Here is a 25,855-nt window from a genome sequence, read left to right as displayed (position 1 = left end):
GTCGCAGGAGATAGATGCAGCATGTTACATTCTTAAAAAAAGAGTTGTCAATTTTCCCAAGACTTATCAACCGATGGATTTCTCAATATGTGACTGTAATGTCTCTACGAGGTTGTCGTTACGTTATTCAAAGTTCTCCAAAAATCCACAAACATACACATTCGACGATGACTTGATGGAATATTTCAGGGGTGATGAAGAAAAATTGATGACTTCTTGGATGATTGTAGATAAGATATATTTCCCTATGAATCTTAATATGAAGCATTGGGTCCTTTGTGAGGTGCAACTACAAGATTGGTGCATCAATGTTTATGACTGCGAACAAAGATTTATCAAAAAGAATCACTATGACAAGTTCATGAAACCACTATGTGAAATGATTCCATATCTCTTTCTATTTGGAACGACCGAGTTTGACAGGATCAAGTATCCTAAGTTCAGTTTGGAAGGAATGTCATATGTTGTAATACCACACCCAAGAGTCCCCAAGTGCACGAAGAGTGGAGACTGTGGTCTTTTTACAATCATGTATTTGGAGTACCTTACTGCAAAATTGGATATATCAGCTGTGACATCAGAGAACATTGTTTTTTGGAGACAAAAATGGGCAGTTAGGTTGTTCCACCATATAATAGACCCATAGAAAATGGACATAATTTAGCTATGTATATTTTTGAATGTAAACCTTATGTATTTATTTTTGAATGTAATTTAGTTTGTTATTTTGAATTCAAATATAATATAGTATATATATATATAATTAAGCACAAAACATATGCGGAGAAAATGAATCTGTCGCAGGCGACAGTGCATCTGTCGCAGGCGGGAAATGCATCTGTCGTATGCGACAGATGAACTGTCGCCTGCGACAGATGCATTTCCCGCCTGCGACATATGCACTGTCGTCTGCGACAGATGCACTGTCGCCTGCGACAGATGCACTGTCGCCTTCGTCACCTTCGTCGGATGTATATTTCACTGTAAAACAAATCAGCCAAGCTCTAAAACCATTATTCCATGACCTAACCTACATCCTAGACTCTAAACAACAAAACCCTAAAAGAACGAACGTCTAACCTGAATGTTGAAGACGATCGTCGATGATGAAGGAAGGATCCGTTGATGATGAAGGAAGTTTGATGATGAAGAACTTTGATAAAGGAAGCGTTGATGATGATGAAGGAAGGGAAAGGACGGCTGGTGGAGAGGAGGGAAATGGGTGAAGATAGTGACATTTCAACTGAAATGCGCACTACTGAATCAAAGCAAAAGGTCAAAAATGATAAACTTATTAATCACATGTTGTCATAATTATATTAAATAAAAAGAGGCTTCTTCTTCTTCCTCCCATGAACTGACTTATTAGGGTTTAGATGATCACAATCCAAAGCTTGTGTAATAAACATAAAATTGAACATTGAAGTTCAATGAAGATATTAAATACTGCTAATATTTGGCATTTTATTTAACGTTGTAAGCGATTTACAGAGATGATGATGATGATATGGAGATAAAACCGAAAGTTAAAAGGAGAATTGGAGATTCACTGTACATGATAAACTCCAACAACTACTACTAAAGAAGTTCAACAACAAAAACAATCAGAAAGAAGAAGAAGAATCTCATTCATTAAACTCCCATCTCTATCTCTGTAATTTTCATGCTAGTCGTCAAGATCTGAATCGGCCTCGGACTTACTTCCTTATATATCTCTCTCTAGCGCGGTTGCTGAATCGGCCTCGGACTCAGTTTCACGTTCACAATCTTCGCCGGCTTCTGATTGTATTTCGGCGCCTCAATCGCAGATCTAACCTTTCGACGATTCTTCAAAGAAACAAGATCTCTCTGTAAGTTATCATCATCATCCTCTTCCTCTTTAAGATTCAACAAAGAAACAACGAAAACAATGAGAATGTTATTTGCAAGAAGTCAGACGGATCAGACCTAGTAAATAGTTAAGAACACCGATCCGATCCAAAAATAAACAATCAGATGACAGATCGTTTGAAGATCTACTACTTACGGTTGATGATGGAGTTAAAGTCGAAGAAACAATCAAGTTCAGCGAATGAGGATTCATCATCATCATCTTGATCGTCGAATAGATCAGTTTGGGGATCGACGAATCGTTCTTGCAGCCAGTAGTCGTGGAACCAAGGAGAAGAGTGTACGAGTGACCACCACTCATCGGAAAAGTCCTCAACCGCCCTGTATGCCGTCGGAACGTACATCGGAGCGTCGGGATTCAAGGTTGACATCATCGGAGCACATGGCGAAATAACTTCCATTACAAATCTATAAAGAATCAAAGTTTCATTCATCAATCATCAACAAATAATAAAGAAAGAGAGAGAGATAAGAAAGAGAACTCACCAATTTGGTTGTTGATAGGAAGGGAATGAGAAAGGTATTATTGCAGTTTGCTTTATTATTACAACGGAGATGGAATGATCTAGAATATAAATAGGCTGGTTTTTTTTATTTATTTTCTACTAGAAAATTAAAAAATTAAATTGCAAGAATCGGTCATTGGTCAATAGTCAATGTATGTATCCCCTTAATAAATTGTATATGTTATTACAAGAAGGAGGATAATATTTTAATTTTTTTTTTTTAAGTTACAAGTGTTTTTAATACAAACTTTCACCATGGAAGAATGGATACCATTTAGCATTAGATATATATGCCTTTGTTTAGTCGGAGTGACTTAAGAAATTAAACTTTATATTTTTATTAATTTGATCATTCAACTGGTTGAGCTGGTTGAGTTGAATGATCAAATTATTATTATTATTATTATTTCATAACCCAAATAATTTAATAGTTGAATGATCAAAATATTATTATTATTATTATTTAATAACCCAAATAATTATTAATAAAAATGAACCCAAATAATAATTTGATAGTTGAATGTGATGTGAGAAAGGTATTTTTTTTATGCAATTAATTGCAACCAAATGAAAATCAATACTACTTGTAATAATTCTCAAAAAAAATAAAAATAGAAATTAATTATTGGTGTGCCACGCCGCAAAACAAATATATTGCAGATGCTCGGAAATTTCTTTTTGCTGCGAAAATTGGAATGAGAAACCAGATATAATTACTTCTTATGTCGGTCATATAGATATTGTTATTCGTTTCATTATCATACATACATACTGTGGGTATTTGTTATTCGTTTCATTATCCTACATACATACTGTGGGTATTTATTTATTTATTTATTGAGATTGCCAATAATTTTCTTCATTAATTATTCAAATAAACAATTATTCACAAAATTAATAATATTGTTTAGTCTTTTTACCTTATCCTAAGCGCACGGAAAACACCTCATCATTCTTATCCATTCATCACGTGTCTGACCCCACCACGCATTCCACACTTTATTAATTAAAATCATTACATCTATTATTTACCGGTTACTTTAATTTGTACATATTTAATTTAAAATTTTATATCTTTTTTAATAACAAAATATTTAATAATCAATATCTTATGTTTTATATTATTATTTACAAATATATATATATATATATATGGTAGTAAGCTTGTTTTATGTATTATAATCCACATTCTTAGAGTATTGTCCTAAAGAAAGATATTATTGGAGTCCAGAATATTCATAACAAAAATGAAAGAATATATTATAGGAGGGACCCTCTCTCTCTCATATTATTGTCCCCCACACCTATTTCTTTTTGTTCTCTAACTTTGGAAACAAAATTATATTTAATATTGAAAAAATTGAGATTTGTTGTAATACATATTATTACATAACATGTTACCTCTCATTGATTCTTCACTTCATCTATTATACCACTCCCCGCCTCTTCTGATGAATGATTTGGAAGCTGCTCTGGTGGATCTTGCACAGCAACTGTTGTTTCAACTTTCCTAGTCTGCAGACCCGTTAATCGAGCCAAATCGATCCATTGCTGCCAACCAAACCCACATCAATCAGATCCTCCATTAAAATCCTAAATCCACATTCATTTAAAAACAGTATAACAACAGAATAATCAATCAATCAACTCACCTGTGTTCCCCAATATGAGTTGATTGTCCGAACAACAAAAGACAGCACATTTACAAGCAACGGTTGTGATATCAATAGGTCAGAAACTCTATGCTCTACTATTCCTGCGATAACCTGATAGCGAAGATTGGCAGATGTTCCTAGGAAGCAACTATAGACAAGGGCAGTCTTAAGTATTGGCGATCGTTTGTTCTTTTGATTGGAAGTCGCGGATGGATTCAGAAGTCCACGCGTTGCATATAATATGTTTGAAGAAGCTACAGCCCCTATACTAGAAATAAACCCAACAGACGCAAGCTTCAACCCACCAATGACAACGGATGCAATTCTGTGATTCAAATTCCAGTCTCTTCCAACCATATTCTTTTGAAATGCATTGTCAGGGATGGACCCAAGAAGACCCTTCAATGCATCCATGTTGTCTGGAGAAGCCGTTTCATCAGAGAAGGACAGGAAAGACAAAGTTGGAGCAGGAAGCCACACTGTGAAGAAATCAACTACTGTTCCTCTCAGAGTATCTGTTATCACGTAATCAAGTTCATCAAAAAAGTTCTCTTTACGCTTTTGATACTGGGCTATAAGTGTTGTGGTGATTGATATAGATTCCTCTATAGCCAATCTCTGTAAGAATTTGGGGTCAGCCAGTAATCTCTCCCTGAATCCCTGAATGATGGACAAAAATACATCTATCAGCATTCAGATTCAAGTGGTTAAATATAAATAATAACCATCTTATTCTCCAACCTCTGCGCATAAAAATATATTTACCTGAAAATGATGAGTAAGCTCCGAAATTACTGGATTTTGCTCCAGATCGAAGAGATTTTGCAGTACTTCAGGAGACACAACACCAAGATCAAGTCCCTTTTGAATATCCTGATGGCAAGAAAAAATATTCAATTTCATCCAGCAACTAAGCATTAGTAGTAAGAATTATAAAAAAAAAGTGTGACAACAGGCCTGACGGGCTCGAACCCAGGAACTTAGGATTGGTATCCACCTCTTATTGCCGCTAGGCTAGAAGAGGGGATAGTAGTAAGAATTATATATATGCACCTTCAAGTGTAAAATACCAATTTCTATACAAAAATGACCCTAGATTATCATTTAAAGTGACTCTTAAAATAATCTCGAGTATAATTTGAATCATGATCTAAAAAAATATGGTTCGTTATAAAATTAAATAATCTTATACCAAACCGAAAAAAAAAATCACTTTCAATTTCATTTTGGCAATCTTCCAATGAGATTGTGATTGTGACAGGATAGCATTTTTCAAATAGGTACCATTAAGAACAAAGGACTTGATTTGCACTAAAATCAAACTCCAATATCATTAATGAATCTGCACCAAAGTACTACAAACTAAGAAAAAATGAGTGAAAGATTCTTGAAACAAGGAAAAATGCTTTTAACAGCAAAGATTCCATCAGCAGAAGAGCTGTTTTAATTGGGGAGGAACCAACATGCTATTTTCAACAGATATACTAGGAAATTAGGAATCCTAGGACATTAGGATACAAGTAACATGCTAAATTGTCATAACACCTCATCATGTCAATGAGAACTGTAGTCATTGTCAGGGGTTTCAAATGTTACTCTAATAGAATAATATATTCAGTAGAAAATCTATATGATGAGCTATATACTGAAGTTCAATATTCATCCAGTCCATAAGATTGATCCACATAAATGAAAGAAGTATAGAAGAAAATAGATGTGATTCAACTTGCGCCAAAATGTCTAAATTTGTCAACAATGAACCAAAACAGAAGTTTAACACACGTGGAACAACTCACCTGAGGCAAGGCATCACGTTTCCTCCCAGCCGCATTCATCACCCTTGCTATTTCGGCACGATCAAAGCAGTTTCTACTGCATGGCCTAGCAGCAGAATACCAAAGGAAATCTGCGACAGGAACTTCCCCCTCCTTCCGTAAATACTGTCTTTCTGGATCAAGTAAGACGACAATTTGATTTTTCTTTGATATCTTCTTAGAAATTCTTGCTGGTAGCCCAGTACCTCTGCTACCATATATTACATGGCTTGCACCAGTCACAACTACTAGCATACCAGACGCACCTCCATCAGCCATTGCCTTAAGGATAATCTGGGACATGGTATAATCCTCAACTACTCTTGATTGCACGGAAAGATATGAGCTTGGACCAAAAGTAGAAGATTGAGAGGAAGAGTACATGTCAATGGATGATCTGCGCATGACAGAAGGAAAGCCTGAGATAAAGCCAGAGCCAGCTGGAGGAGTATAGGTTTTCCGATCTGATTTGGAAAGGCCACTGATACCTTCAGCTTGGACAGTCCTCAAGACCTAGTTAATATCATTCTATTAATATTAAAAACATCATGACAACTAGTACGACTATACTGACACTTACTCCAACAATTACTCAAAATAATGAGATCAGGGTACTTCTAATTTCACATATAAAAGTCAAATACTTCAGTTATATTGTCAAACTAAATTGCAGATAAAGAAATTTCCTAGTTCAGACATTAAGAAGATGACATGATGTGTCAGTACTTAAAAGGAATTTGATGTCAAATAATTTTTTTCTATAAGCATAGAGTTAGAAAAAAATTACTGATACAGTTGTAGCAGTAGCCAGCCTATAGTCATTTACCCAAGAAGAGATCATAAGCAACAAATGACAGACAAGTAAATAAGGCTAAAACTAACCAAAATCATTATAGTTGTCTCATTGTCAAAGTCATCATGTCTCGCTAGCAATAAATCAGTTGGATAACATTAATATGGAATGCAGAATCACCTCTAGGGGGGTACCACAAGCAACAAGCTTAACACCATTATCACGGCAATAGCTTAATATTGGCTCGTACTCCGGCCAGTGTTGAGGGGGCCAATGCGACACAAAAGACTTTAATGTTTCTCCATCAATCCTACATTCATCAAATGTCTTACCATAAGCAACATGAATATAAAGTAAAATGACAGCAATGAGCAAGGATGACTGGTTTTCAAATAATGCTCTTCTATAATAATGTTTCCAAACAACAATAGATTTCGTTCATAGGATATCATGATGTAAAATGTGATAGCATAAACAACAACAAAAAGAAGTCGATGATCCCCTTTATAAAACCGTGTTAAAACTGAAGTGCCTATCACGAATCTATGAAAATGGCAAACATGAAGGGTATAGCTTTCAAGATTGATACATAAATATCTTTACCAATCTTATCTGAAACATAAAACATGAAAGACTCAGAGGAGTCTTATAGTGTTAACAAAACACTGACAAGCTTGAAGATGTCTAATCCTTTCAGGTGATCATGTATTACCTATTCGGTAAGATATGTTTGTTTAAGTTAAACTACATCAGTAAACAATTGTACTAGTAACTAGTAATTCATATAGAAATTGTTATCATCACAATTTTCTCTTAAAATCTTAAAAAGCATCTTCTAGCTAAGTAGTAATGAGTCAATTTTACTTCATTGATTGTTGCGTTTCTCGATGCAAGCTCTTGATTTGAAGAGCGATGAGTTAAACTAAAAGTAGTGGAGCAGACTAATACTAGAGTTAAGCGTTAGGTTTATGAATTAAACCTCGAATCCATGAATTGGTTGAGCTGTTCCTGGAGTGTACAAGGAAATGCTTCCAAAGCCAAGGAAATAGGCCGTTCAGCCTCCAAACATCTTTTCCTCAAGTTCTTCACAACCTCAAGCTCCAATTCTCTATCGTCACGGATCGGAACTTGTTCCGCTTCGCCTAAATACACCACCCGAGCATTCATCATTTTTTCCCAAACCTTCTTCTTATCCTTACCCAACGCCATCGGCTCTCCAATAGCCGTCGCATCATAAATCCTCGAGCCTATCACCTCTTCCATCTTCTCCACCGGAGCAGCTTTCAGCGTCTGATCCTCCACCGGTGTAGGAGGAGGTGCGCCACTCTCCGCTGATTTCTCATCCGCTCTAGCGACATAAGATTTCAATAAGGTGGCCCCGAGGACCAGAAGCGGAGTGACGAGCACATCTCTCCTCCTCGCTGTAGGATCCCTCCGGGATGAGACTTCATCATTGGAAGAATTCCGACATAACCGGACGGAGAGAGAAGCGCAGCGTTGTTCTCCGCCGTAAATTCGCCTCAGAAGACAGATTTCGTAGGCCAAAGGCCGACGACGGTGAAGGCCGTGGACGCGAGCAGCGGTTACTCGTAGAACGCAAGTGGAGGAGGCACCTGAGGAAATGTGTGGCTTCATGCTCCACAGCTAGCTCCGGCGTCCCAATTCCAGTCCAGGCGACCGATGTCTTAGTTAGCTCATATTATAGTCTCAGAAAAAATTAAAAGAAATACTGTAGAAGAGAATTGCTTGCTTTGTATTTGTGGCGTATGAAATTCGACCTCAAAAATATTATTGATTTTTTTATGGATGGTGGGTTTTGTCATACGTGTCTGGATAAATATTGGCCGGCTTTAAAAAAAAAATTTTTTTTTTTAATTCCTGTGTGAAAAGTAAATGTGTTTAGAGAAAGAAACAAAAGTTCTTCAAATTTATTATTCTGAAAATTAAAAAAAATATTCAATAATAAATAAGGCATTTATTTATTAACAACTTATTCAGATCAGGCAATAGAATTGATAGATTTTAGTGAGCAAAAGTAGAAAGTGAAAGCGAATGGAGCAAAGATAACCATATTTTAGGCCATGCAATAATGAAAATTGTCTTTCTAATGTTTTTAATTATTATTTATTGAAACTAAAGTTCATTATTCGCTTATTACTATTAGTTAGTGTCTTTTCATTCAACAAAAAACTTTCCACCAAATGAACCAACTCTTATGGGGAGGAATATAACACAAACATATTGCAAACTTAAAACAAAACAAAAAAAATCATCACCCCGCCCAAATCATAGGCTTAACGCGACGAGGGTATAACAGCAACAAGGGGATCTCCGTAGCCAACAGCTTCTGTTGCAAGGAAGAAAAATCACAACCAAACAAAACTTAGTTCCATGGAATTTTTACTATAATGAAAGTTTTATCAACTGCAAGAGAAGCATACCTCCGTCTTTGAAGAGGACGCGTAAGACTTCTCCAGATGTATCGGACTGCTCAAACGAAAGTTCATTTGGATTGGTAAGAAATGTCATTCTTTAAATGGACTAAATAAAAAGCACATAACCTATGTATATAGGTCAACTAACTAACCTTCACAGGGAGTTCAGTGCCAAACTGGTCCAAAAAGCCAATCACTTGTCCCTCTTTGATTACATCACCCTAAAGATATATAAGCCAGCATTTTATAAAAATCTCAAAGAAAGCGCATATGTAATGGTGATGTTAAAATGGAGAAATGCATCAAACTGTAATCCAGTTTTTCACCTCTTTGCATGCAGGAGGCTGTTTCTTTCCTTTCAAAGTTCTTCCTCTCCTGAAAGATCCAACCTGGATATATATATATACCACAACATATTGATATAACTTTGTTTAGGATCATTGGAAACAAAGTATTAAAACTGTTTGAAGTAAGATCCAACCCATCCAACACGAGGAGACAAAACACAAATGCGAACATAATTCCACTTAAGCTTTTGTCCAACACGCAATAAGACACAAATATCAATTACACTAAAACAACTCACAAAATGACATTTTCTTAATGGCATTCACAACCCTAATCTCAATAGAACACACACAAACAGGCTTTTCTAAAAGTGGCGAGAAAATTCTACCTCATTAGGCTTTTAAACTAGTTACTCCTAATCTCTGGTTCCATTTCTTGGACACAGACATCCTTTCCTCAGTTTCTTTTCTGCTTTTCTTTTTCTTTTAATTTTAATTTTAAACCAAACCAACAGAAACCCAAGTAACAGGAAGAGAGCTTGCAGAACCTAACTAAACAAAATAAAAACAAGGGCAGAGTTTGTAGAACTTACTATTGGAGAAGATACTATAACATATCCACTAGCTCCAGAAGCATCTAATGCTGATAATTTTGTTGATTTTTCTGCTGAGACATTCGTAAATGGGCTGACTTTATCTGTTGAAGATTTAGGGGGAGGTGCTGGAGTAGTTGATACAATCACTGGTTTGGTTGTGACGGGGAGGGCAACAGAAACAGAAGGTTGTGAAGCTTCAATATTCCGCCTCATATGCATTTCAAAGTCAGCAACCTACATTTAGCATGAATAAGAATTTACATGCACATCAAATACAAAAATTCAAGCCTATTAAAATTGACAATTAAGGCAATACATTTTCAACGAGTTCAAAAAACAATGAAGACATGATAATAGATTTGTGGTAATAACTATTGATTTTATTTAAACATATTACATAGCATTTTGTAATATAATCAATGTGCACACTACTATATCTGTCATCTTTAGCATTTCCATTCTAGAAACAGATTAGCCATCAATATCAGGCACACTTCTAGAGGTTATCCTCAGAGTCCATTGCCAAAATCCAACATGAGGGCCTGCAATTCATTCTCATGTAAAATGTCATAAGAGGCAACAACCTAAAGAATCCAATTTCCCGGTGCCATCAATTCACTCAAATTTTAAACTTTAAGATATTACATGAATATTTATCATTTTCAGGTGTGGAAAGCATTTCTTGCGTTTTTTATTTAGTAACTCATGTTAATAGGAGTAATTATCAGTACTTCCAAACAGAAAATTACCTTCAGTTTCAGCTCAGTGATCTCTGTACCATCACAAACCTCCAGGATTAATGCCTGAAAGATTATGAATTCACTGCTTAGGTTGGACATCATCCTATGAAAATGAAGAAGAAGAAAGAAAACTCAATAGACAAGCAAAATAATTGGCCACTAGCCCAGTACTTCTAAATTTAAGGTGCACTCCTAAAAAAATATCCCCTTTAATGCTCATGACAGTTCCATTAATTTGCTAGAAAAGTCAAAATGGGATATGGAGATAGTATATAAGTCATATCGATAATAGTATGAATCATTGTAATAGAGCACCTATTACAAGCACAGGCATGCACCTACCATCTCTTTGCAGGTTTCAGATTAAGGTATTGTATGTTATCTACAAACTTGTTTGCCAGCCCATAATCAAACATGATAAAGCCACATGCCTATAGATGTTAAATGTTGGTTTTTATCTGGAGCATGATAGCTATTACTTAAAAGAAAATTGAGTTTAAATCTTGGCTAAAAAATAACCTAACCAGGGCAATGTGCCTTTTTCCCTGCCTGACAGCAATTGAACCTAGAAACTAGTAATCCTCAAGTGCAAATTGCAAGGTAATTTTATTTGAGTTAGAACAATTCCAAAGCGAGCTATAATCTGTTACGGCATTATATTCCATACAAGCTATGATGTTATCACAAAAGAAAAGGTTAATGCCAGATAATGAAAACATCAAAACTGATTGTTCCCAAAAAAGAAAAGGTATTCACCTCAAAACCATTAGGAAATGTGCCCCTTCTATGTCCATTCTTCCCTAGCAACCCTTGTGATCTATCTGCTGCTGCTGATCCGTTTTTTAAGTCAGAAGTTTCTGTTTATCCATGTCCCCAAAGCTAAGAAATTAAACCCAGTAATGTTTGTGTAAAGCTACAAAGTTCACTGAGCTACTTGCATATATGTCGTCAAACTCTTCTAGTTCACACGTTCAGAAAATTACAAGGATGGGAATGCAACAGAAAAAACAAGAATGACAATTGAATTTTTGTTGATTTAAATATTCCACTTACCACAACAAACATGAGTTACCATCAGATCAGAAAGAAAGAAAGGCATTGACACTATGAAAATACATTGACAGTGAAAATGCATATACTAAAGTTTTAAGGTTGGATGTCATCCTTCAGTCTTACCGGCAGTATTAACTATATATGAGGTAGCAGATGTCTTTGCACATGGTGCTTGAAGTCCTTCCTGCTTGAATGATGATAACAAGAAGTTCTTGCCAGAAGTCAGGCTGAGGGAGGACAATTGGCCACTAGAAGGCCAGGCAACATAAGGCAAATGAGCAAGACGAAGCCTCTCAACTGCATATTGTGGACGAGAACCTATGCCTGAAGTATTTGGAACACAAATCAACCCCATGTCACATCCCAATATTCAATCAATCAATCAACAAATGTCGTCAAACATGAGAAATGATGTTATAAGAACACTCCAATTAGAGCAGCCTGCACACATTGATGAGCTCCTAACTATAAAATACATAAATATTGTTATGAGCTCCTCAGATCTCTTCCCATTCCCTCGCATCCCTTTTTAAGTTGCTAGTGCTAATATCTATAGTGTAAATTGAGTTTATATAATTAGACCGAAACCTTGTAAACAAAATCATCGATCCACATGCATCAAGTTGATAGAGAAAGCCGATTCCAATTTCAAATTAAGCAGACATGGAATTCTTCAAACTTAAAGCTAGGTGTCTTACTTCCGAAAACTCAGGCACAGCCATAGGCAAATAATATATTCGATCAAAATGAGAGATCGAGGAACTTACACTGGATGGAACGAAGAACGGATACAGATTCCATAACTGTTACCTCACCGTATGGGATGAGGATGGGGAGAGAGAGATGATATAATAGGTAATAACGAGGAATGATTATTAGAAGGAAGAAATGGAGATTTGAGCTGGTTCTAGTGACGGTGACATTGAAATCTCCGTTCACAATCTCATCAGTTTCTCCACCTTTCTATATCACTACTCTTTATCGCCATCCTCATCCAGCTCTCTATCATACGCCGCCGGCAAAATCAATAAGCAACACACCACATTTATTAAATTAATAATTATGCATTACAATTTTAAATTGAGAAATTTTAAAATAATATTAAAAAAAATTAAATCTTCTTATATAATTTTATAATTATAGACTTACAGTTGATTAAGGGAAATTTGAGGAGATCCCTTAAAAATGTCTTAAATCCAAAAAATGCAGAGTTTAAAAAAAAAAAAAAACATTGGTGACCTCTTTTACTGTTTTTGGACGAAAATGTCCCAGTTGCGTCACGCAATTTTTTATTTTTCAAAAATTTTTAATTATGAATTTTTTTGGACGAAAATGCCCCAATTGCGTCACGCAATCGCGAGACGAAAAAAAAATTGAAAAAAAAATATTTGGTTGCATCACGCAACTGGAGTTGCGTTACGCAAGGGTAAAATTGTCATTAAAGAAAAGTAGGTCATCAGCGTTATTTAATTTATGCCCCACACTATCGGCTAGGCCTATCAGTGGGTCATTTCTTCAAATTTCCAGTTGATTAATACCTTATTTAACACTTTTTTATTTAAGCTTTTTATAACTTACACTATAAAAATTTTTATACAATTATATTAAAAATATATATAAAAAAATAAGAAGAATTAATTGAGTTATCAGTGGATTATAATTATAAAATTTATATTATTATATAATAATATTTAAAATGTTATTATTTAAAATTTTCTCAATTTAAAATTCTAACGTGATAAAATAAAATATTTTGTCAATTTTTTAAATCCCTTTATTAATCTTCAAGCTTTCTAAAATTTTCAAAAGAATATTAGAATTATTTATTTTATAAATTTAAATAAATTAATAAACTATTTGAAAAATTATATTATAAAAAGGGTATATACAATTATGATAAAGACTGCATATTTTAAATCATTATTATTTTGCCTTGGGTATATGCTATAACTCAACTCCGCATTAACCCATTTAAATTAGAAAAGATAATGTATACATATTTCTAGAGAGAAAGGAGTATTTTTAAGATTCTCATCAACTTTAAAATAACCAATTTTTTCATCCAATAATGTTTTTTAATAAATATTCTCAAATAACCATCATCAAGAATAATTAGTAGTGGTTATTCATATAAAATTACTAATATATATATTTATATATATTAAGAGTTAAAAATCATTATTATTAAAAAAAATAACACACTTAATAAATTGTAAAAAAATTATTTTAAAAATTATTTTTTTCTTAACCTCCAATAATTTTTAACCTAATAAGGTGTGTGTTTTTTTTATCACTCAGATTTGAGTTGGTGTTATCTTTTGTTCGATGTGCGTTATTTTGTTTATCATAATCGAATTTTTATAATCTGAATAATATTTGCAGTTATTGATGGGTCGTTTGTTGTTTCATAACTTCTGATTATATTAGTTATAATTTATCAACTTCGGAGTTCCCTTTTTAACTGTAGATTAAAGAAAATGAAGTAACAAAATATGAACTATTTTTTATTTTATTTTTGAATAAAAAATAATTAAAATCAATTTTAGTTCAAGATCTTCTTATAGGGTTCTCTCATTGTCTATATGCATTTAACCTTTTTTTTTTATATATATATATATTGCCAATTATCATTTAAAATAATTTTTTTGGCATTTTGATTGAGAACAATTTTCACAATTGAAAATATTTAGTAGAGTTTTTTTTATTAATTTGTTTGACTTTCTTTACTTTTCACTTGTTGTTACGGAAATTTAGGGTAATCTTAAGAAAATTACAAAATTAATTTTATTTATTATAAATTTATCATATTATTTAATATATATATTTTATTTAGTAGTTTTGATTTTGTTAACAATATTTTAAAGAAAAAAACTTTTAAATGTAACTATTTATTTGAATTAACTAGATTAATTTTTTTTAAAAATCATTACAACGAAACTAATTAGCAAACATTCAAGGAGTTGATTTACACGTCAAAGAAGTTTGTTGCGCAGTTGGCTGACAACTGGCTTGATATAGGGTATGCGATTTATACCTTTTTATTTTCAATCTATTTAAAATATAATTTTGAAACTTAAGACCTTAAATTTGAAAAAAAAAAGGAAAGTTTGTTAATGAATATAAAAATTTCGAAATAATTTAAAACCTTAATTTTGATATTTTCTGTTTCTTTGTCAACCTCGGCATTATTTAACACGTTAAATAGTATTAACTATTTTTTTTATTAACATTTAATATATTTTTTTTGAAATGTTAAATTCATCCTCATACAATAAATTACATAAATCAGCTTGAAAGAATACAAGTACAAAATCAAACAAGGAAACCAATCATAAGAAATACAATTATTATGTGACTTCTAAATCCAATATATAAGTCACTTTATTGAAAATAAATATCAAACTTATGGTAATAAAAGAGATGGTAATCGGTTGCATCAATAAAATTAACATCTAATTAAACCAATAAACTTATTTTTAAAGTAAAAACAAAGCATGCATGCATGCATGAATCATTATGGATTGAAGTCACGGCAGGGTAAGCTTGAGAATTTCCCTAAACCTCATATACTTAGTCTCAGTGTAAAGTGTTTTGTGTTTATTAGGCCAATAAGTTAACCAAACCCTTCCAATCAATTCCCAATCCATGGTCTCACCATTAATACTAATATTCTTCTTCTTCAACTTCCAACAAACTTTTTCTCCATATTCATCTTGAGCAAATATTACCCCTCCTTTTCGAGTGAAAGGCCTATAAACTTTCGAATATCTATGTTTAAACCAAGCCTTGGGTTGAAACATTGCCATTCTCGATGGCTTTGATGAGAATACCTCCCTTCCATCCATGCTATCGTGGAGAAACCAATTCAAATCCACGCTATTTCCATGCACCGATTGCTCGAACTTCCATGGTCTTAAGCTCATTGACATTGTCTCACCAGCCGAAACACTTAGTCCTAGAAACGAGTTTGGATCGAACGAACCTTGGATGCTCTTTTCCATGCTGATCTCTCTTGTGGGATTCTCTGATGATTTGCTCACTGATATGCTTAAAACACTACTTGTTTCAAGTGTTGGTGTGAGTTGTAATGATATTCTTGATGGAAAATACTTCTCGGTTGTTCCAGCTCCTCTTTCTCTTATAAGAGTCTCGTTGATGAGCCGAGTTACGTCACACCTTCCCGTCGTTGCAACAAAAAGAAAACAAACCGGTTGATGATCATATGTTAGAAGAAGTAATTAAGTGGTTTGAAGATATTTGTAAATTAATTACCAAGAAATCTTATAATACATTACAAATCGTACAATTTAAATCAATAATCAAAATACTTTCTATTTTTGAAAAACAATATCACTGTATATTCATACTTATGATGTCTTAATTTTTACCTAAATAAACATTAAATAATCTCAAATAACAAGATTTTCAATTAATCTACATTAAAAATGTATAAATGCTTAGAATAACCACACTTGATATATATAGACCTATTTAGGTTTAAAAAAAAAAAATCCTAGATTGGTGTTAGTTTTTTTGTAAGATGACCCTTTACTATTAAACTCAATTCTTTAGCACATTAATAACTAACCGGGGTCATCTTAAAACAAAATAAAAAGGATCATTTATGGGGTTGGATCAAGAAAATCATATATACCTTATGTTATCTATATTGACAATTACATCAATCCATGTGTCGCGAACTATAACTTTGTAATTGAGTTGAATAACACTTTCGAGTTGATGGTAGTTCAACGAGAACCATAACCTTTCATCGGGTGGAGAAGGAGGCCGAGTAGAAGGATAATATGTTGAACTCTCTATGTCCATGTCAATTACAGGACAATAGACTTGAACTTTCCATAAAGCGGATGTTGACAGCGCATAAGAGAAAAGACACGACGATGGATATGTTCTGATCTCGGTTTGGTTTTCAGACAACCAATTAGTAATCGCTAAGTTCATCGTTCGTATCCATTTCTCCTCTAAGTTAGATCCCAACAATCCGACGAAAATCTTCATTGTTTCCCTAGAATACGAACATGCTAGTTGTTCTCTTAAGATATTAAGACATTCTGAGCGGATATCCTTAGGAGCATCGTAAACACAAATGAGGAAAGTGAGAGTTAGAAATGAAATGTTGATGATCATGGCCATCATGTCCTTGAAATTGTTTATTATAACCAATTGATCATGATCATGATCTATTCTCGAGGCATTTTCGTTTGAGTCGGGGCAATATTTGAGCTCATCTTGTATTATATTGGTTAAAAGAGGGAACATAATCTCATCATTTACCAATCTGGTGGACATGATAAGATCGGTGGGTAGTTTGATTGGTTTTGAAGTCCAAAGAGAGATGGGAATGCTGAAGTTGGCGACAACAATGGAGAAGCAAATAGAAGATGACCCGTTTTTCGTAACTTTAAGGTTAAGGTATGGTTGGTTAAGTAGTATAGACATGGAAGAATCAGATTGCCATTGAGTTATGGGTGGAAGCTTTAGAAACCAGGCATACACATCAGGGAATGAAGAACAAGAAGAAGAAGACATTGATTAATTAATGTGGATAGATGAGTGAATGAATATATTATTTGTAAGGGTAGATAATGAAGGCTTTATATATATATATGAATGATATTGCAATGAATTGTAAATAGAAATTATTGAGGAATGAATATGTGGAGTTGGCCTAACTAAATTATTGCTTGATTAATCTTCTACAGCTGGATGATTGGACTCTGAACCCATCAAGCTTGATATCTAAATAATATGTGAACACCATAACTGATTCTTTAGAATCTTGATGCACAAGGAATTAGCCCAAAAGGAAAATTTGAAAATAAATAGAAAGATAATGGGGGCTATTTCCAAACATGAATTCATATCATATTGGACCCCATTTAAAGACAAATATATTTAATTATTATCTACATAGACATTGAAATTGAATTATATATATATATATATATATTTTGAAAGCTAACTATCTCATACTTTAGTATCATTTTTAGTTATGACTGATGATCTCCATTTCAACTTAACACCACCAAAGTAGCTCAGTAGTAAGAGTCGACTTAAGAAACCAAAATGTCACGAGTTCGATTACATTTAGAAGCGTTTTGAGTTTAAGCGGAGAGTCATGGTTGTGGGGTGTCATGCTAATTCTCCTTTAATTCCAAAAAAAATATGAATTAAACACGTAACATTTGATCTCTTAAAGTTCGAATTTAAATTCTATTTAAAAACATGATTTTTTTATTTGTCTCAAGTTTAATTGTTTTTCAAAAGGTAATTATATATTGAATCCAAATGTAGATGCATAAACAAAAATTATTTTAAATAGGGCATTATATTTGTTATTGTATTTTTGTCTCATGCATGACGATGATACAAAGATCTCAAGGGGGGCTTGTTCTTGATGCTCTATGACGAGAATTGATTTGTTAGAAGAGGAAATTCAATAATGGAAGAAACATATACTCAGACCAAGAAGAGAAGTTGGAGACTATTGTGTATGTCATATACATTCAAGAATATGTGGCTATTATTGACAAAATTTGTAAGAATGATAAAAGAAAAGGAAATTTTGAGCTAAATCGAAGCTTTCAAGCTTCTCAATGGGGTAAATTGGACCTAAATTACACATGTGATAAAATGTATTTGTACTAATTTGATTTTTCCCACATAATATGACACATTTGAAGGAAGTGAATTGATGCTTCTTTTTTTATATTTAAAATCTATTATCATATTATTTTCAATTCATCCACTAAAATAACGAAACACATTATTTTATTTTTATAAAATTTAAATATTAAATAAAAATATATTATAATAAACTAATTAAAAATATAAATATCGTCCTAACTACTTTACCATCAAAGCAATTTTCTTTATAAAAAAACCAATAAAATTCTTTAACTCTACTAATTAGTGATATATATGCCACATTATAAACACACAATTAAATAGTAACTCCCGACTATAACTAGATTCTTATATGTATTTTGAGTTTGAGTTGTGCATGTAAATTGATCGATTAATTTATTTAAAAGTATTTATAATGTGGTAAGTAATGCACATTTTTTTGGGGTAATCTCTCTACATAGTCAAATTAATTTGAAGCATATGTATAAAATAATTTCATATCTAGTCATTATAATTGTTTTGACATTAATCATACTTGAATCCAAATTCCACCTTTGTAACTAGTTACCTTTTTACTTGGATCCAAATTCCACCAAATTGTAACTAGTTACTTTTGTTTTTCTTTAGTCACCAGGGTAGTGGTACGTAAAAGTGGTATATATATAATTATCGATTGTCGTTCCGATTTTTCATCTATAATTCCGTTCCATTTCAATTGAAAACTAATGTTCATGAATTTGATAATATAGGTATGAACTCAAGTTACCAAAGTGTTTTCTTTTTAACTTAATGCTAAAAGATGTCTAAGCATTAATGCAATGCTTTATTCAACAACACATTATTTTCTGATCACCTTCTTCCTTAGGTAATTAAGCACATTTATTGTCACTTGACTTTGTCTACCAATTTAACATTTTTCCAAAATAAAATGACACACTTTTATGTTTAGCTCTTTCTACACTTTCTTTGACAAAATAAAGTGTCGGGCCAATCATTTTGAATGCCAAAAATAATTTAGAAAGTGGATCTTATAACCGATCTAAATGAAAGTCAACACGTAGTCCATTATCTCGACTCCTTTACATTAAAGGGTCGATAAAAAAAAAATATAAAAAAGTGTCATTGAGACCAATTATTGCATCATGCTAAACAAAGTAGTATGCAGGTCATTTCTTAAATCAAAACCGATATGAGGTAAGACTATCATTTATCTGAAAATTAATGACAATTATTAATGTTTAGATATTAAATGAATGCATATTCAAGAGTTAAATTTATATACTCATTTTGATTTCTAGTTATAATAGAGACACATGCATGCATTTTAAATGGGAAAAAGTTAAAATAAAAAGAACCCAGAAAAGCTACATATATCTAATTCCTTACTAGGCATGTGGAAGTTATACAAAGAAAGCTATTTTAGCCTTAGTGAGAAAGAGATTATTTTGATATGTGGTTTTAATGTTGTATATTTCTTTCTTTCTTAAAGTTGTTACGTGGACGGATTGAACATTAAAATTTCATCGATTTAATATGGGTAAGGCAGTGTATTAGATAACAAACATTTTGATCATAATATTTTTCCGGTTTTATTTTGTTTGCTTATAAATCGTACGTGTTTATCGCTCATTCTTTCAACAAAATTACTGGTGTAGAGAAAAAGACGAAGAAAGACGGAACTTATTAAACGGTTTCTTGTGATAACATCCTTACCACGTCGTTTCCTTTTTCCTGACTTAAAATCATTTAGGAAATAGAAGTTATGTATAGAGTACTAGTCAAGAAATGCTCTTTTAAGATGAGTCTTTTGGACCCAAAAGGGTAATTAGCTAAAAATAAGTAGGAGAACAATCATTGAAAATTTATTGCTTTCTTTTTAGTAAGGATCAATTCTTTTTTTATGGATGTAAACGTTGTAAAACTAAATAAAAATATTTCAATACAAATTATGACATGATTTGTCAAGAGTTAATCAAAATAATTTCACTTTATTAACAAATGTATGTCTCAAAATCACCTTTTCACTATAATAACATCTCATTCTTCTTGTGCATAGTTATACTTTCATTTGAATCATCACTTCCCTCAAATTTTTATCTAGATATATAGAGAGGTTATATTTAAAAATGAAATGTACCTAATATTTATAAGTATGCATATTTAAATTTGATAGTTGTCAAATGATCCTGATTCAAATTTTCAAATAGAAATGTGACTATACCTTTTTTTTAAATGTTTTGAAAATGATTATAATCAAATATAAAATACATTCAAATAAATTGAGGTAAGTTTTATTATATGGGTATAAGTTTTCATTGACGTTATCAAATTTTGTTATTTTTTAAAATATTTTTATGGGTTCTTTGTGTTGTGAGCTCATTATTAAGAAATAAATGTTTTTTTATTGGGGCTTGTTCTCGTTGGTTTTTCAAAAAAATTCAACCAAAATTAATTTTTAAATCAATCACTTGTCAACAATTACATTACTTATTTCATTAACCAAAATACTAAAATACCATCTATTTTAAATTATTATTTTTTATTTTATTTATATATATCAATACTCTTTAAGTCTTTTTACCAAAAATAATCATCACCTCTTTAAAATTATCACCAATCATTATTTATTTTCTCCCTCTAGGTTTTTAAAAAAATTTGAATCCAAACAAGGCCTTGGTTAATATTTTAATGTAATTATTTTTCTTATTTAAGTTCAAATATGTGACTTTTGATTTCATAATTACCTAATTAGTGGTTTATATCTTATATCTCATTCATATTATACATCTTGATTTTATGATATTTTATTGAATTTCTGTACCTGTATATGGAGTTGGTCGAAAAAACAAGAAAAGTTTTTTTTTTTCTAAAAATGAAAAAGAGAAGTTGTATTAAAAAATATTATTATTATTTTTATATTTTTTCACTTAGTTTGAAAAATGATTTGACGTTGATTTAATGTTTTCTATTTGTCATCCATAAATATCTCATGTTTAGTTTGGTTCTTCTTCCAATTCTTGGTTGGATGGTAACTGAATATTTATTGAGTTTTTAGCCAGAAATAATTTTAATACCTAACAATTACGATAAATACTGTCATTAAAGGTTACGTACTATCAATAATAATTTTAAACGGTAGTATCTTAAATTTTTTTAAACATTTAGGAACCGTTGAAAATTATATTTGTTATACAGTTATTTTAATTATTCATAGTTTTTTATTATTTAAAAAAATATATATGTTAAATTGTTGTTAGAGATAGTATGATCAATTAATAAAACATTAACCTACCAAGGAACAATGACTAGTTATTCTTAATTAAAAAAAAATTTAATAAAACAGTCATTCATATCTTACCAAAAAAAACTTACTTTGTATTTTTAATGTATTAAGGATGCTTTTAATATATCGTATTTACAAATGTATTTTTTAATTTTATATTAAAAAATAATATTACTACATTTAACTTTTTCTAGATATAATATGAATCAGTTTGTTCGGGTTTGCATTATAGTTCCATTTTCAGTCCTTGCCAAGGGATCACAAGTCTGGTTTTGAAATGATTTTTTTCTTTTACAAGCTCATTTAGATACATATACTTGTATAACTAGCTCACTTAGAGTAAGTGCATCTGTTACTCTAAACTCAATTATCTATGTTATATTAGATTTTTTAACAAAAAAATCTTCAAAAAAAACCATACATCAGTTAATCTAAACATTAATTCTAAAATAGAAAATTCTAAAATTTTGACTTTTCTAGTTTAAATTTAGCCTACCAAATATAAATTCTATAATTTTTTAATAATTCTTTCTCTCTCCTCTCTCTTCTATAATTTTTTAATAATTTTTTCTCTCTCCTCTCTCTTCTCTACCATTATTTCTCTCTCCCCTTTCTTTCTTATTATAATAATAGATTTTGGAGGGAATGAATATTTTATAATTTTGTAAGATAGAATTGTAAAATTTAGAGTAGTTGATGTATTGACTAGTTAAAATTTGAGGTGCTAAAGTAGGTTTATGTTGTTTTAATGTATTTTAGATACTCAGATTTAGAGTAGATGATGCAGTTGCTTTTAGACGTATGCACTAATAGAAGGTCATTTAAACATATGTACTATCAAAAATTGTTTAGCCTCTTTTAATAACTATGGTTAATTTTTATTTTTAAATTTATATATTTATTAATTAAATATTAATATATTTTCTCTCCTTATTTTTCATTAATTAAACTAGATAATTTATTTTATTTTTAAATTTTTTATTATTTTAATATTAATTTCTCTTTTATATTTTTTTTATTAGTTTTTATTTTTCATATTTCTTAAATTCTCATTTTTTTTAAATTTAACAACTTATTTATGAATTTTATGTTTTACTGTAATATTTTTTTGAAGGATTTTTTCTTATTTAATTTAATATAATAAAAATGAAAAAGGGTTTTTTCTTATTTAGTTTAATATAAATAAAAATGAAATTAATAATTTTTATTTAATTTTTATTCACGACTTATATTAGTAGTAAATGAATTGTTTTATCTAATATTTGATTATTCCTCTTTTAGTGTTTGATGAATGAGTTTTTATTATTATTCAATTCTTAATTCTTAATTAATTTATTTTTACGTTGAAGGATTTTTATTGCTGAAAGAATTTTTATTACTGAAAGAATTTTTATTGTTATATTCAATTATTGGGATCAAATAATTTTAAAATAATTAATAATTAATGTGAATATAAAAAATATATATAAAAAAGAAGAAGAAATATAGAGTTAAAATAATTAATAATAAATGCTCATATATATATATATATAATAAAATTAAAATAATCAATTATAAATACTCATACAGAAATAATAAAAAATATAAAAAATATAAAAATAAAGGGTTCATTTATTAGTAATAAATGAAAAGAAAAGAGAGAAAAAATATTAATATTTAATTAATAAATATATAAATTTAAAAATAAAAGTTAACCATGTTACTAAAAGAGGCTAAATGAGCCAATTTTTGATAGTAGATACGTTTAAATGATCTTTTATTAGTACATACGTTTAAGTGAGCCAATTATACAAGTACACGTCTAAGGGAGCTTTTTTCCTATAATAAAATATTTTTTTATTACATTTTTTTTAATTAAACGACAACAAGTAGCATGACACCCACATTGAGACGTATTTAAAATAATTAAGATTTATTAAACAAACTCAACCGAACATATCTTAGAAGGAAAAAAGCTTTAAATAATATATATTTAGTTAAAATACAATATAAAATAAACAAAACATAAATTTCAGTAAAAGTGATGAAAATTTATCAATGATCAATTCTAAAATGAGTAATTAGGAGCTTGTTTGATTATTTAGAAACATTAATTTTTTTTATAAACTTCTTTTATGTAAAATAATTATTGAGAATTGTTTCCTATATATTAATATAATTACTTAATAATTCCATTCTAGACTCGGTTTCCAATATTACTTTATCTAAGATTCAATTTTCGAACTAGCATAATTTTTTATTTCAAAATTAACTAAACTTAAGTTCAAACTCAATTTTATTTAATAATTATAATTTATTATTAAATATCTCATAAATTTATTTATTTATATTATATATATATATATATTTAAATTATTATTTTTATAAATTTGACTATTTATATTTTAATATATATATAAATTATTATCTTATATAACATAATATAATAAATATTCACTCCCATGAATAATTAATAAATACTAAAAATAAATTAAAACATTTTAATCATAACAATATAATAATTTAACCACTTATAAAAATTATTACAGTCATCTCTTTTTAAATATGGACTGTATTGTACATGTTTTATTTCAACATACTAAGATGTATAAAGAAGTGTAGTCAAAATGTTACATGAGAACGTTATCTTAAGCAAAATCATAAATAATTTAAAATGAGATGATTGTATTTTTTTTATGAGTTATTAAATTATTGTATTGATATTGTTAAAAGATTTTAAATTTATTAGCACTTAATAACTATTTATAAGAGTAATGAAGTGAATATTTATCGTATTATATTAAATAATAATTTAAATACATATCAATTAAATTTATAAAAATTAATTTAAATATAAATAATAATTTATATATATAAATATAATAAAATAATTTAGATGTATTTAATAATAAGTTATAATGGTTAAAAGGTAAAACAAAGTTTAATTTAAACAATAAATTAGGATAGTTTGAAAATAAATCAATAAAATTTGTTAATTTGGAGAGTTAAATTCCAAAAAAAATTATATTAGAAAATTGACTTTTATTTATGAATAATGATAGAGATTAAAAATTTGGTATAATGTTGGGAATAATATGACAACACATTGAATTTGAAAAATATAATTTTTTTCTCTTCTATTAAATTTAAGTTAATCACGTGTTAACGTATCATTCTCGACCTCCTTTATTACATCAAATTTCACGCAATTTTTAATAATCTAAATTTATTGGATTATTCATATATTATATTTTATCTTCTTTTTTAAGTATACTACTTTGTTAAAAAAATGTATATGATTTTTTCATAAAATTTCAAAAAAAATATTAATTATTCCTACTAAAATCTTTAAAGAACTCATCTGATATATATATATATATATATATATATATATATATATATATATATATATATATATATATATATATATATATATATATATATATATATATGACATTAGTTAGGATACCATTTATTTTACTAGTGTTATTATAATAAAAAAATGAAAAAAATATAAATTAAAAATAATCTTTCTTAAATTTAGAATATTTTCATAATTCTAATATAATTCAATTTATAATTTTTTTATTAAGAATAAGTAATTAATGTCTTAATTGAATTCTTAACATTTGAGTTATACTAATTAGTTTAGTTAAATATTTTTTAAGAATAAAATAATATATTTTTAAAATATAAAAGTAATCATTATTCTATAGATTAATAGTTAATATAATTAAATTTTTTTTATTTTTAGAATTTATTAATTTTTTTGTATGGTTAAAGTTGAATATAATTTTTTATATTATTAATTATTTAAATACATATTTTTAAAATATATAATAAATATTTATTATTTTAATATAATATAATTAATATTGTATTTATAAAATTTATTAATTTTTATCTTTTGAGTGTAAGAAAATAAAGTTAATTAAGAAAAAGAAATTATGAAAAAAAATAATATATATATATATATATATATATATATTTGGAGAGAAATATATATATATATATATTATGAGAGAGAATATGAAAGATAAATTACATTATGATAGGTGATAGGAAGAGAATTTGTTATACATTTTTTCTATTTTAAATCAAGAGTCATTGTATATAGATAACACTATATGTATTTATAATAATTTTAAACAATAACGATATAAAAATCGAATAAAA

The 25,855-nt window shown here is 29.7% G+C and overlaps 5 protein-coding genes across 6 annotated transcripts; all 5 read right to left on the bottom strand.

Moving 5' to 3' along the window:
* Positions 1-1,444: 1,444 nt before the first annotated feature.
* Positions 1,445-2,487, bottom strand: LOC124930948 (protein EARLY RESPONSIVE TO DEHYDRATION 15-like). 2 transcript variants are annotated; one of them, XM_047471323.1, is made up of 3 exons: positions 2,377-2,487; positions 2,027-2,298; positions 1,445-1,877 (listed from the first exon to the last, which is right to left on the bottom strand). In XM_047471323.1, the coding sequence occupies exons 2-3, from the start codon at positions 2,289-2,291 to the stop codon at positions 1,720-1,722; spliced, it is 423 nt and encodes a 140-aa protein (XP_047327279.1). In that variant the 5' UTR covers positions 2,292-2,298; positions 2,377-2,487; the 3' UTR covers positions 1,445-1,719. The 2 variants fall into 2 exon arrangements, with proteins under 2 accessions (XP_047327279.1, XP_047327278.1); XM_047471322.1 differs by lacking the exon at positions 2,377-2,487 and having other exon boundaries at positions 2,027-2,322.
* Positions 2,488-3,595: 1,108 nt separating this feature from the next.
* LOC124930949 (protein RETICULATA-RELATED 6, chloroplastic) lies at positions 3,596-8,363 on the bottom strand. The gene is made up of 6 exons (XM_047471325.1): positions 7,638-8,363; positions 6,839-6,968; positions 5,848-6,378; positions 4,817-4,924; positions 4,049-4,711; positions 3,596-3,947 (listed from the first exon to the last, which is right to left on the bottom strand). Exons 1-6 carry the CDS (start codon positions 8,291-8,293, stop codon positions 3,801-3,803), a joined length of 2,235 nt encoding a protein of 744 aa, XP_047327281.1. The 5' UTR covers positions 8,294-8,363; the 3' UTR covers positions 3,596-3,800.
* A 376-nt stretch (positions 8,364-8,739) lies between these two features.
* On the bottom strand, positions 8,740-12,796 carry LOC124930947. The gene is made up of 8 exons (XM_047471321.1): positions 12,537-12,796; positions 11,893-12,093; positions 11,473-11,573; positions 10,726-10,779; positions 9,974-10,210; positions 9,420-9,482; positions 9,246-9,314; positions 8,740-9,145 (listed from the first exon to the last, which is right to left on the bottom strand). The coding sequence occupies exons 1-8, from the start codon at positions 12,568-12,570 to the stop codon at positions 9,062-9,064; spliced, it is 843 nt and encodes a 280-aa protein (XP_047327277.1). The 5' UTR covers positions 12,571-12,796; the 3' UTR covers positions 8,740-9,061.
* A 2,474-nt stretch (positions 12,797-15,270) lies between these two features.
* LOC124929663 lies at positions 15,271-16,061 on the bottom strand. Its single transcript, XM_047470064.1, has 2 exons — positions 16,042-16,061; positions 15,271-15,945 (listed from the first exon to the last, which is right to left on the bottom strand). The coding sequence occupies exons 1-2, from the start codon at positions 16,059-16,061 to the stop codon at positions 15,297-15,299; spliced, it is 669 nt and encodes a 222-aa protein (XP_047326020.1). The 3' UTR covers positions 15,271-15,296.
* Positions 16,062-16,413: 352 nt separating this feature from the next.
* Positions 16,414-17,319, bottom strand: LOC124929662. The gene has a single exon (XM_047470063.1). The coding sequence runs from the start codon at positions 17,317-17,319 to the stop codon at positions 16,414-16,416; it is 906 nt and encodes a 301-aa protein (XP_047326019.1).
* Between the last annotated feature and the right edge of the window lie 8,536 nt (positions 17,320-25,855).

The sequence above is a fragment of the Impatiens glandulifera genome, chromosome 3, assembly GCF_907164915.1.
Source record: "Impatiens glandulifera chromosome 3, dImpGla2.1, whole genome shotgun sequence".
In the NCBI taxonomy this organism is placed as follows: Eukaryota; Viridiplantae; Streptophyta; class Magnoliopsida; order Ericales; family Balsaminaceae; genus Impatiens; species Impatiens glandulifera.
Note: the sequence above shows the minus strand (reverse complement) of the source record. Positions and strands in the feature narration are given on the sequence as shown.

Excerpts from the sequence above, each read along its gene's own strand:
- LOC124929663 (XM_047470064.1), bottom strand. The coding sequence starts at position 16,061 with ATGTATTATAAGATTTCTTG. Across the intron at positions 15,946-16,041 it reads ATGTATTATAAGATTTCTTG|GTGTGACGTAACTCGGCTCA; the intron begins GTAATTAATTTA and ends AACGACGGGAAG.
- LOC124929662 (XM_047470063.1), bottom strand. The coding sequence starts at position 17,319 with ATGTCTTCTTCTTCTTGTTCTTCATTCCCTGATGTGTATGCCTGGTTT.
- LOC124930949 (XM_047471325.1), bottom strand. The coding sequence starts at position 8,293 with ATGAAGCCACACATTTCCTCAGGTGCCTCCTCCACTTGCGTTCTACGA. Across the intron at positions 6,969-7,637 it reads AACCAATTCATGGATTCGAG|GATTGATGGAGAAACATTAA; the intron begins GTTTAATTCATA and ends TGATGAATGTAG. Across the intron at positions 4,712-4,816 it reads AGCTTACTCATCATTTTCAG|GGATTCAGGGAGAGATTACT; the intron begins GTAAATATATTT and ends TCCATCATTCAG.
- LOC124930948 (XM_047471323.1), bottom strand. The coding sequence starts at position 2,291 with ATGGAAGTTATTTCGCCATGTGCTCCGATGATGTCAACCTTGAATCCC. Across the intron at positions 1,878-2,026 it reads CTTTAACTCCATCATCAACC|AGGAAGAGGATGATGATGAT; the intron begins GTAAGTAGTAGA and ends TGAATCTTAAAG.
- LOC124930947 (XM_047471321.1), bottom strand. The coding sequence starts at position 12,570 with ATGGAATCTGTATCCGTTCTTCGTTCCATCCAGT. Across the intron at positions 12,094-12,536 it reads CGTTCTTCGTTCCATCCAGT|GCATAGGTTCTCGTCCACAA; the intron begins GTAAGTTCCTCG and ends CAAATACTTCAG. Across the intron at positions 9,146-9,245 it reads GCACTGAACTCCCTGTGAAG|TCCGATACATCTGGAGAAGT; the intron begins GTTAGTTAGTTG and ends TCGTTTGAGCAG.